Raw genomic sequence first — 12703 nt, forward strand, 5'->3', positions numbered from 1 at the left:
CTCATATCACTGCTTCCCAGGGTTGCCCCTGAGATTCTGTTTGCACACTTATTAATTACACTTGATTACAATCATTATATGATTCTCTCTCAGTGAGGTCTGGCCTTTATCAGTGAGGACACTTATTGTATTATCTCTGTATCCTCAGTGCCTTTATATATCAATTGTTTAGAACACAGCAGACCTTTAATAGATGTTTGTCAAGGAGATGGTGCTCATTTGGATAAACACATGTTCTGAGCCTTAATGAGTGAGTCCGAGGCTATTCTTGGTTCTTGTCCACTTTGAAGACTATCCCTTTCAAAGTCCCTGTTACATAAAACCATGCTCCATTTAAACTTAAGTTGCATGACACTTTAAATCAAAGAAATAACATTTAAAATAAAGTTAGGTAGTTTTGACATCAGAATATTGTGAATGCGAGCTGAAAAACAAGCGCTTTCTGGCAGTGCTCATGATGGGAGAAACTCAGGCAGCCACGTCAGGGTTACCAAATCTTTAAGACATGCTCACTCCTAGGGCAGAAGTCACTCCTATCCTTTGTTCTCTGGGAAAGCAAAGGTCTCCAAATACATACACGAAGTTATTAAGCCCAGTACAGATTACAGGAGCTTGAATAGTCTGCTCTATCAAAATTAGTGAAGTGCATATCCTCATAGTACACTATATAGCCCCAGGGGATAATTTATATGCTAGACTGTGGTCGGATTCATTCTCTGTTTAAACAATCTGAAGTAACGAGAAGGCAAGCCTCCAGGCTGCTTATGAAAGATTATTTAAATTAAGTTAGCTTGTAGGCTTAGTCTTAGTAAGGGTTGCTGTTGCTTGTTTTTGTTTTGTTTGTTTCTTCCAGGTTTTTGTTGTTGTTGTTTTGTTTTGTTTTTTGAGGCAGGATTTCTCTGTGTAGCTATGGCTGTCCTGAACTCACTTTGTAGACCAAGCTGGCCTCAAACTCACAGAGATCCACCTGCCTCTGCCTCCCTGAGTGCTGGGATTACAGTCACGCACTACCTCATCTGGCCTTAGTTAGGATTTTATTGCTTCAAAGAGACAGCACAACCATAGCAACTCTTATACAAGAAAACATTTAATTGGGGCTGGCTCACAGGTTCAGAAGTTTAGTTCTTTATTGCCATGGTCGGAAGCTTGGTGGCCTGCAGGCGGACATGGTGCTCAAGAGTTAGCTGAGAGTTCTCCATCATGATGGCCAGGCAGCGGGAAGAGAGAGTGACCCTGGTCTGGCTCGAGCATCTGAAACTTCAAAGCCCACCCCCAGTGACAAGCTTCCTCTAGCAAGGCCACACCTCGTAATTGTGCCACTTCCTATGAGCCTTTGAGGGCCATTTTTTCATTCAAAACACCATTACATACCTGTGGGGGTTTATGAGGTGGGAAGACCTCACAGCTTAGTTTGCTTTCTGTTGTCATGAGAAACATCTTGACAAAGGCGCCTTGGGCAGGAAAGGGCTTGTTTCATGGTATTGCATACAGTCTGGACAGAAAGGGAGTCAGGCAGACACCTGGAGGCAGCACTTAAAGCAGAGCCACAGAGGAATCCTTCTTACTGGCTTGCTCCCCATGGCTTGCCCAGCCCACTTGCCCAGAGGTGGCACTGCCAACAGTGCTTCGGGCCTTCTCACACCAATCATGCACTCACTGTTTTCTGCTCCTCATTGTGGATGCAGTGTGAACAGTTGCTTCAAGCTTTTGCCACACTGACCTCACTGCTAGGACGACAATGTCCTAGAACTGTGGACTGAAATTAGCTTCTTCTCCTTTAACTTGCTTTTGTTGGAGTTTTGTTTTGTTTTGTTTTGTTTTTGAATTGCACCACCAGAAAAAGAAACAAAGTGAAGTATTTATAAGGTTTATAATGACTCCACATTGTTAACCAGTTAAGAAATGAACCAAGGTAACGCTGAGCATATTCACAGCATTTGCTAATTGACACCTCTCTTTAGTCCCAAAACATTTCTCCAAAGGGTTCTGTGAGCCTGGGAGGTGGTTGCAGCCAGTGACCTGCTCTTCTCAGACTGTGTCTAGCCCACTCTTGGTTTTGCTTTGTGGATTTACCTGACGAACGGACTCATACAGTGTGTGGCTGTTGTCTTTCTCTCCTTTCATTTAGGAATCTGGGGGTTACCTACCTTTTGGCAGCAGTTGCCTTCCTTGTATAGCTGAACAATATTCCACTGTGTGCACAGACTGCAATGGGCCTGTTGGCTCTTCACTCTGTATCTACGGGAATAGGGCTGGGTGAAACCTGGGGCACTGTCCTGACTCACTGTCATGATATCAGTGCTTGAGGACAGTTTGAGGACTATTAACTGTAATTTTGGGTAGAGTCATTACAAATGACTTATTTTATATGATTTAGAACACTGGGCCTAATCAGACCAGATTCCATTTCTTCATGTGTGATGTGAAGAAAATAAGCTTTGCCTAATTGGATGTTTAAGTGAAATACTGTAACATACTTAGAAATATGTGGGTGGCACCTGGTAGGCACTGCATTCATGATTGTTTTTCATTTGTGTGTGTGTTCCCTTGGAAGCCAAAAGAGTGCATTGGATCCCCCTGGAGCTGGAGTTAGTGGTTATAGGTGGTGGTGAGCCATCTAACTTGGGTACTGGAAATGGTACTGTGGTCCTCTGCAAGAGCAACAAATGCCCCTAAGGGATGAGCTGCCTCTCCAGCTCTTTTATGATATTTAAAACCCTTCTATATACTTTCGTGATGTTTAAAACATTTTCCTTTAAGACATTGCATTCTGCCATTAAACAGGATTTTTTGTTGTTGTTGTTTTGAGGGCATTTTCTTGGGGCACACTTAAGGTGTTTTTTCCCATTTGCTATTGATAGTCCAAGGCTAACAGATTTTGAAGATCTCACCTTGACTGGTATATCTGTACACAGAATTTCTCCTTCCAATAAGCAAGGAACTTACTCTCCTGCCCTCTGCTATGGCTCTTCCAGTCTTTGTTTCAGATTCCATTTGTGTTACAAACACAGTCAGACAGGTTGTCCATCTTAGACGGCATGAGAGGGAATGAAAGATATTGATTTCTTATACACAACTAGAAAAATTTGTTATGCTTAGATGTTACCAAATATAGCAAACTTTCTTTCAGACTCTTTTCTTCTTAGATAACTTCCTATGTTATTTTTCGTCGAAAACTTAAACTTTACCAAATACGCATGTCTTGATGTATTAGAATGCCGGGTAAACCTGGGAGTTCTCTGGGCTGAGAAATGGCACTTGAGGCCCCTGGGTTTGGAAGGCTAGGTTGAGCGCGTCGAGCCGGGGGGCAGCTTTGATTAAGGGTTCGAGTCCCCCCAAACACCATGTCCTAGATTCCGCAGGTGTCATGGGGGAGAGGGGGCGGGGCATCGGGGGCGGGGCCGGGCAGGGCGTGCCTCCGGGCTCCGCCCCCCTCCCGCGTCGGCGGCTGCGGCGCCTCCCCCGCCCGCGCGCCCTTGCTCCGCGTCTGGCCCGCCTCGCCCCCGCGCGGCCTCTCCGCTTTCTCTCCCGCTTCCCTCCGGCCTCGCCGAGTCTGCAGCGGGGCGTCGGGAAGATGGCGGCGCGGGGAGGCGGCGCGGGGGGCGCGGGCCCGGAATCCGGACCCTCTGCTGGGACGGCGGGGGAGGCCGCGGAGCCCGCGCTGCGCCCGGGAGAGGTGGCCGTGCTGCACCCCCAGGAGGTGGCCGCGCGGCTGCAGCGGATGCGGCGGGAGCTGAGCAACCGGCGGAAAATCCTGGTGAAAAACCTGCCCCAGGACAGCACCTCCCAGGTATGGGCACTGGGCCGGGGTGACCGGGCCAGGCTTGGGGACACCGCAATCCGGAGGAATCCATGCTGGTCCCGGCGCCTGGGAGAGGCAGGGAGAGGAAGAAGATATGCGCGCCGAGCCTTAGAGCTCTTTGCCTCGACGAAGCCCTTCTGCCTCCAGCGAGGCAGCGTTTTGGGAAACTGAGGCTGGGCAAGGCAGGGCTGCTTTTGCAAGGTCAGGGGGTTCTGGGGCGGCTGCCGCCACGTCTGGCCCGGACTTAGTGTTCCTTTCAGCCCAAAGCGATGTCGTAGGTGAAGGCGCGTGGAGGGGATCTGGGGAGCTCAGATTCAAGGGACTGGCTTCCGGAGCCCCTCTCAAGAAGGGAAGGGGTCCCGGTAGGGTGTTGGGGACTTGGATTGCCATGGGGGCGGGGTCACGGGAAAGCTGGGAGAGTTCTGCTGTTGAAGCACTTGACCAAGTTTGTATGAAACAACTTTGCTCCGCTTGCTAAGGCCGCACAGAACAGAGGTTGATACTGCGCCGGGAGATTCTTGCAACCTTCTGCCAAACCAAGTATGGCAGGATTTGTTCCTCAGGGGCTTGCGGGGAGTTTAAAATTAAACTACTTGGCATCTTTAATCCAGATTAACTGTTGCTTCTGGATTAGAAAGCCTAGGTCGATTTAACTTTTTTTCCCCCCTCTTTCTGATTGCTAAAGTTAAAAGCCGACTGTTGGAGAGAGCTAGAGAATTTGGAGGATTTACCCGGGATTTATGTTCATTCATTCTCATTCATAGCCCACCCCCCACCCCCCCGCGTTTTCTTTTTCTTTCCCTCACCTTCTCTCTTTTCTTTTTTGAGACAGTGTTTCAAGTATTTCAGGCAGGCCTTGAATGCTCCTTTCTCCACCAGCCATGTGCTGGGATTCCAGGTGTGCGCCACACACTCAGCAAGGTGTTCCTGCGTATGTACCTCCCAAGACTAAATGAATGCATGCAGCACCCTACCAACTGAGTCCTACACCCCATGTTATCTTTCTTCCTTTTCTTGTGCACAGTATGCATATGCATTTTTAAAAATCAAAAACATGAAACAATGTAACATTCTTTAGGTTTCTTTCGTATGCCGATGTTTGAGCATTTCATTGATAGGTATTTGAATATGTAAACTAAATCTGGTGAGCTGCCCTGGTAAGTAGGACCACAAAAGGAGTTTCGTGAATCCTAATAAGGTGAGATTTATGAAATTCCTTTCTGCTCCATACACAGAGTTGCAATAGGACTAGCTAGTGATAGTTGTATATTCTTTGTGACGCATAGAATATGACAAATGCCTACGCTATTACCGTTTGTAGTAGACCTTATGTAGACACAGTAAGCATGAGCCTATAACCGCATAACACAGGTAAGTGGGGTCATCTCATCGTTCTCAAGACGTGCCACAGTGCCAGCCTTCCTCTCTCAAGTGATGTTTTGTGTTGCTACCTGAAGGACTGCTACAATGGAAAGCAGCCTCCCTGCTTATGAATGGGGAAGGTCTCCATGGAGCTCAGGGAGAGGGGGTGCTTGGGAGAAGCAGATGGCATTTCTGCAAAACAAATTAAAGAAGTATTGACTCTGTGATAGACCATCTAGCCGAAGATGGAGAAGTGTCTGGATTTCCTCTGCAGAATGTCAACTATTTTGGTTATAACATTTCCCTGCGTGAAGTCTAAAAACGCTTAATGCAAATTCAAGTCGGTTCTGTCTGTTCTTGCTTCAATGTTATCTTTTCGCGTTTGTGTTCCCAAAAGAGATGGAAAATGAACCCAAGGGTTTTAGGAACTATTTCAATCCTACCTCACATATGATGACAGAAGGCTTTTTGAGACTTACATCTGTGATTGTTTGGGGGCAGGGTGTATTTTTTCTTTGTTTTAAATAGATGTTCACTCTAAATCTCAGGGTTCTCTATAAAGGTAGCTAGTTTATTTGCATAAACTAGCAAATAAAATTGGTTTAAGTTAAGATGTCTCAAGGAAATCATTTAAATTCTTGCACCAAGCTCAATTCTTATATGGCATAATATATATGTATATGGCATAATATATGTACATATACATACATATACATATATGAGAGACAGACAGACACACACACACACACACACACCCACAACACACAACACACGAGAGAGAAAGCGAGAGAGGAGGAGAGAGAGGAGAGACTGAAGAGATTTCACCTAAAAGTCAAAACAGAACCTCCAATTGGTGGTAAGCGACAGTTCCCTGACCTGTCCTGCCATCAGTCTTTTCTTGAGTAATATGTATAATAAAATGTTTTGATACACAGTTGTGAAATCTAAACAAATCAGTCTTAGAGTCTGTATGAAGTATGTTGGAGCTTGTTCTTTGCCCCTCCCCTTCCCCACAATCCCCCTCAGTACTTGTATTAACTTTGCCAGTTTTCTGTTCACGTCCATAACAATGGCAGTGTTACGTAAGTAAGTAGAATAGGCCTAAGTATGCTAACTTCAAAAGAATCGTGAAAGGAAAGTCCAACAAATTATTTTTGTTTAACGATGGATGGTTTTACTTGTCTAGTAAAATTCAACTCCTGTGTTGTATTTTCATGAAGATGTTCAGCATGACCTTTTTTCTTTTGGGTTTTGTCTTTAATGCCCTTGACAGTCTGACTTTTTCTTAGTGACTATATTGTTTTCAACTTATTAATCAAAGTTTAACTTTATTTTATATCTTTTCACCAGGAAGGGTTATATGATATTACCTAAACTGAAACTGCCTACTTAACTGTTATAAAAAGATGTGTTTAGGGCTGGAGAGATTGCTCAGTGGTTAAGAACACCGTCTGCTCTTCCAAACACTCTGGTTCAATTTCCCAGCCCCCAACATGGCAGCTCACAACTGTCTATAATTCCAGTTCCAAGGGATCTGACACCCCCACACCAAAGCACATAAAACAAATTATTTTTAAAAAAGATGTGTTTAACTATTAATCAGATATTTGAAATTCACTATTTCTAGAGGAGTTCGTGTATTCATTCATGTATTTTAAAATTTTACACTAAGGGATTTCCTAGTTGGCTTTCTGTTACGGTGATGAAAAACCACGACCAAACAAAGGATTTATTTCCATTTACAGTGTATTGTCTGTCACTGAGGGAAGTCAGGGCAGGAACTCAAGGTAGGAACCTGGAGGCAGGAACTGAAGCAGAGGCCACAGTGATACTGCTTGTTGGCTTGCTCCCTGTGGCTTGCTCAGCCTGCTTTCTTATGGACCTCAGGACCACTTGCTGAGGAACAGTACAGTCCACAGACGTCTGGCTTTCCAGGATCAGTTATTAATCAAGAAAATGCCCCACAGGCTTGCCCACAGGCCAGTGGAAGCAATTCCTCAAGTGGTGGTCCACCTATATGAGCTCAGCATGTATTAAGTTGACTAAGAAGACTAACCAGCCACGGTCCAATCCTCAGACTTCAAGTGTAGATGAGCTATTTGGTCAGGTGTGGGGGCGCACAATTTTAATCCCAGCACTTGGGAGGCAGAGGTAGGGGATCGCTGTGAGTTCGAGGACAGCCTGGTCTACAAAGTGCATCCAGGAAAGCCAAGGCTACACAGAGAGACCCTGTCTCAGAAACAAAAAAAAAAACAAACAAAAAAGAAAGAAAGAAAGAAAAGCTACTGTTTGGTACCTAATTAATAGTAACCTGATAATTTGTCCTTTTGTTCTTCACACTTTAAAAACACGAATATTTTATTTTTTTAAATGTGTGTGTGTGTGTGCGCGCGCATGCTCACACAGGTGAATGAATGTGCAGGTGGAGGCCAGAGGCCAGTTTCAGACTTCTTCAGGAATGCATGTCATTGTTCATGTGTGCATTCTCTCACACATACTTTTTTATTTTTGGCTTTTGAGACAGGTTCTCTATGTAACCCTGGAACTCGTTATGTAGATAGAACTGGCCTTGAACTCAAGAGTTCTGCCTGCCTCTGCCTTCTGAGTGCTGGGATTAAAAGCTTGCACTAATACATTGGTGATCAGCTTTAATGAGCAGGTTTAATTTTCAATTTTCTATTTTTTTTCTTTAGATTTAATTATTTTTATATTTGGTGTATATGGCACTTTTGCCTACATTTATGTACGTGTATTGTGTGCATGCCTGAGGTCTGAGGAGGGCATCAGGCCCCCTGGACCTGGAATTAGTTATGAATGACTATTAAGAGTCTGTGTGGGTCCTTTGCAAGAGCATCACGTGCTCTTACACACGCAGCAGTCTCTCTGCCCCTCCTCCACACCCATCTCTGCTGAGGCAGGATCTCTCGTTGGCCTGGAGTTCCCCCATTGGTCTGGGCTGCCTGGGCGGCCAGCCCCAGTGTTCTCCCACCTCCCCAGCACCAGGGTTACAAGAGTCTGACATTTTTGCAAAGGTTTCTGAAGACTGAACTCAGGACTCAGCTGTGATACAAGCGCTTTACTGGCCGAGCTAGTTCCGCGGCCTCTGGGTAATTTCTTTTTAAACATAGCTCTTTAAGATAAAATTGTACATGTTTGTATAACATTTACAGTGGCATCCTACAGCTTCACAGTTTCTGTGATTTAAATATTTATAGGGAGTATTTTTAAAGAGAAGCCTTTAGAAGTACATGCACAAAATAACCTTATGGAAATACAAACTATAAAATCTTGCTGGACCCGATGGCACAGGCCTGCAATAACCAGCTCCTTGGGAGGCTGAGGCAGGGGCATTGTAAGTATTAGACTTTCCTGAGCTACAGAACAAGTTCCTGGTCCAACCTGGGCAACTTAGTGAGAAGTAAAACCAGCTATAGCTAGGGATGTAGCTCAGTGTTTGCCTAGCAGATGTCATGTTTGATCCCCAGTACTGAGGGAAAAGATGGTATACGCATGGTCACGCACACACATACACAATAAAGTCTATGCTACTAGTACTGTGCGTTCGTTCAGACCCTCTCCGGTCTGCCTCCTTGACTTTCTGCCGTCTTCTCGGCTCTTTTGTTAACCAGCCTTAGCTTTGTGGCAGATCTCTTTACCTTTTGAAGAGATACTTTTAACTTTCCCACCTGTTGTTTCCTGTGGTCCTTCCGTCTTTTACATCTGAGCCTGTCCTTCCTGCAGTCTCACTGCATCGCTTAAGAGAGAAATCCCATCTCCCTTTCGTGATTGAAAAAAGTGAAAACCCATGGGCTGGGGAGGCGGCTCATGGACAAAGCGCCTGCTAGTACGAGTTTTTATGGAGTTTTATCCTTAGAACCCCAAAGCCATGCAGCTTAGCAGTGAGGAGAAAGAAGCGCAGGATCCCCAAGGCAAGCAGGCTAACTAGATTGGGCTCCAGGCCCAGCCAAGGATCCTGCCTCAGTCAATAAAGTGGAGAACAGTTAGGGATTTCAGTGTCAACTGCAAGCCTCCACATGCATGTACACATGTTTCACATGCACATGCACACACATGTACACATGCACCTGTATGCACATATACCCGTGAAAAGAAATTCAACATGATCCTACCAAAAACAAACAAACAAAAAACCACGTTTGCTTCATCCTCCCAGTACCAGCTCTTTAACTGTTCTTCATAGTAAAAATAATGACACTGATTTAGACTGCCCCTTTAACCAATAAAACTGGTTAATGTTTTGTGTTGTCTGAAAATTCTGTTTCATGTTCTGCCAGTAACACTGAACTTGAAAGTGACTTAGCTTAACTTCATTAAAAAATATGTTTTTCTCCCTGATATTTGACACTTACAGAAAGTATACTTTTTTTTTTTTTTTTACCCTATGGTTTTCCATATTCCTGTTCTTTCTTTCTTCGTCTTCTTTTTCTTTTTTCTTCTTTTAGTTTTAGTGTATGCTTGCTTGCATGTATATGTGTGCATATGGGGCCCACGGAGGCCAGAAACAGGTATTGAACCCCTGGAGCTGGGGTTCCAGGCAGTTTGTTGTAAGCTGTCATGTGGGTGCTGAGAACCAAACTCGGGGTCTCTGTGAGAGCAGTGAGTGTTCTTAGCTGCCGAGCCATCGCTCCAGCCTCACAGCCATGAGCTCTAAATAGCTTGACAGGCCAGGATGGAACTCTGAGATCCTTAGACTTCTGTGACACAGCCCTGACTGCATTTGTAGATCCACCCTATTAGTCTTGCTATGGGTTCTAGGCTAGTGTTATCAGAAGGCCCACATCCCCACACTCCATGCCCCTGCGATTTGGTAGTTAGGTCTTTAAATGTTAGTGTTTGGAAATATAATTTACTTATGGGGAATAATTCAATTACTCATAATAAGTAACTAAGTGAATATTGCTGCGAACACTAGGCTTTCATTTTCTTTTATATATGGTTCTCGGGCATCAAACAGAGAGTCTCACACTTGCTTTGTGTTTCAGCCACACCTCAGTTATGAGCTCTGTGTGCAGTCTTTGCATCTCAATTTAGGATCCTAGTTATTTAAGGTAATCTCCTAATGAGTGGTAGTAGTTGCATTTCTAGACCCTTTTGTATCTTAACTTGATTCTGTTTCAGAAGAGGACATTTACTTCCTATGTTGTTTTCATATTTTTGTATGTACGTGTGTTTTCATTGTGTTGTGTGCGTAATCATCTGAAAGCCATTCGTTGTGAGCCCTTAGGAGTAATCCAGAGGCAGAGACTAAATTAAGAAAACATTGTGTCCACTCACTTTGGATGTTGTAAACTTTTATTTCAAGGTGCCCTGCTGGTAGTTAGTGGGGAAGCTTGGCTGTTATGCCACAGAGGCCCATTTGACAGCTGTATAACACCACTGAGTGCAGTGCAGCCTCACAGAGCCCAGGCATTGCGTGTTCTGGTTGATCTGATCTGATCTTTGAAAGGCTATATTCCCTTTTTCTTTTGCATTAGGATAAAAACTGGAAGTTTCTCATATACTTTCTGCCTTTAAGCTGTTGAAAGAGTACTGTTTTAAAAAATGTATTCATAATTATGACCTCTTTTTTGTTTTTATTTTTTGGTATTTTGAGACAGCGTTTCTCTGTGTAGCCTTGGCTGTCCTGGACTCACTTTGTAGACCAGGCTGGCCTTGAACTTACAGCTCTGCTTGCCTCTGCCTCCTGAGTGCTGCGATTAAAAGCATGGGCCACCACACCTGGCCTTATGACCTCTTTTTTTAAAATTCATTTTTCCTGACAGCATTGGGGTGTTTTCTAATTTTAAAATTATTCTTTATCAAGATTGTAATTTAGGAGAGTGCAGAGATGGCTCAGTGGTGAAGAGCACCTGACTCTTGTAGAGATCCCGAGTTTGGGTCCTGGCACCCAGAAGGTGGCTTACAACTATAACTCCAATTCTCTATATACGTTTTTTAATGATTTGTCTATATCTATCTATCTATCATATCTATCTATCATCTATCTATTTTGTATATAGTGCTCTACCTGCATGCACACCTGTAGGCCAGAAGAGGTTATTAGATCACATTATAGGTGACTGTGAGTCACCATGTGGTTGCTGGGAATTGAACTCAGGACCTCTGAAAGAAAGTCAGTGCTCTTAAGCTCTGAGCTATCTCTCCAGTCCCTTTGTTACTCTTTTGGCCTCCTCAGGCACCAGGCATACAGTTGGTGCGCGCGCGCGCGCACACACACAACACACACACACACACACACACACACAATGCCGCATTTTCATTCCTTCTGAGCCAGATACGACTTCGCCTGTGGATGCTTTCTCATCTCTGCATACCCAGGAGGCTTCTACTTTGGGGGGCAGAGAGTCACAGGTTTCCTTATAGAACAGAATGACGCATACGTACATACATATATACATGAAGGCAAACACACACAGTCAACTAAATCTGTTTTTTTAAGACTGTATTTTGGTAAGTTAAACTTTTATTGCTTGTTATCTGAAAATTCTGTTCCTTGACTTTCCTAATGTAATTAAACAGAGTTAAATTGTCAGCACTGGCTGCTTTGTGCTCATTAGTGTAGTCCCAGCCTTAAAAGGCCACTGAAAACTGTTGAAGAGACATACTTCTAGATTTCTTGGACACACAGCCTCCTCACGTTTTGAGTGTTGGCACATATTCTTGAAAAGTGTTTCAGAAATGCTCTTCAGCTCTGGAAGGCCCATGCTAGGAGAGTATGTTGTGGCCTGCTTTGTAGTGCTCTGATCATAATCTAGAGAGCCACCTCAAGCATACCAGAGAGCTTGCCCAGGTAATCCAGAGAGCTCACCCAGGTCATCTAGAGAGCTCACCCAGGTAATCTAGAGAACTCACCTAGGTAATCAAGAGAGCTCGCCCAGGTAATCTAGATAGCTTACCCAGGTAATCTCGAGAACTCACCCAGGTCATCCAGAGAGCTCGCCCAGGTCATCTAGAGAGCTCGCCCAGGTAATCCAGTGCTTGCCCAGGTAATCCAGAGAGCTCACCCAGGTCATCCAGATAGCTTACCCAGGTCGTCCAGAGAGCTCGCCCAGGTCGTCAGAGAGCTCACCCAGGTAATCCAGAGAGCTCGCCCAGGTCATCCAGAGAGCTTACCCAGGTCATCCAGAGAGCTCACCCAGGTCATCCAGAGAGCTCACCCAGGTCATCCAGAGAGCTCACAGGTCATCTAGAGAGCTCATCCAGGTCATCCAGAGAGCTTACCCAGGTCATCTAGAGAGCTCATCCAGGTAGGTCGTCTAGAGAGCTCATCCAGTAGGTCATCAGAGAGCTCACCCAGGTAATCCAGAGAGCTCGCCCAGGTCATCCAGAGAGCTCACCCAGGTCATCCAGAGAGCTCACCCAGGTAATCCAGAGAGCTGCTCAGGTCATCCAGAGAGCTCACCCAGGTCATCCAGAGAGCTCACCCAGGTCATCTAGAGAGCTCATCCAGGTAGGTCGTCTAGAGAGCTTATCCAGGTAGGTCATCTAGAGAGCTAACCCAGGTAATCCAGAAGCTCG

At 44.9% G+C, this 12703-nt stretch overlaps 1 protein-coding gene across 1 annotated transcript in view; it reads left to right on the forward strand.

Moving 5' to 3' along the window:
• Positions 1–3474: 3474 nt before the first annotated feature.
• The window catches only part of Raver2 (ribonucleoprotein, PTB binding 2), a 141239-nt gene continuing 132010 nt past the window's right edge, over positions 3475–12703 (forward strand). The window contains exon 1 of the mRNA XM_051164734.1: positions 3475–3790. Within this exon, the coding sequence (XP_051020691.1) occupies positions 3575–3790 (216 nt within the window). The 5' untranslated portion in view covers positions 3475–3574. The remainder of the gene's footprint in view (positions 3791–12703) is intronic.

Source organism: Acomys russatus, chromosome 2, assembly GCF_903995435.1.
Source record: "Acomys russatus chromosome 2, mAcoRus1.1, whole genome shotgun sequence".
Lineage (NCBI taxonomy): Eukaryota > Metazoa > Chordata > Mammalia > Rodentia > Muridae > Acomys > Acomys russatus.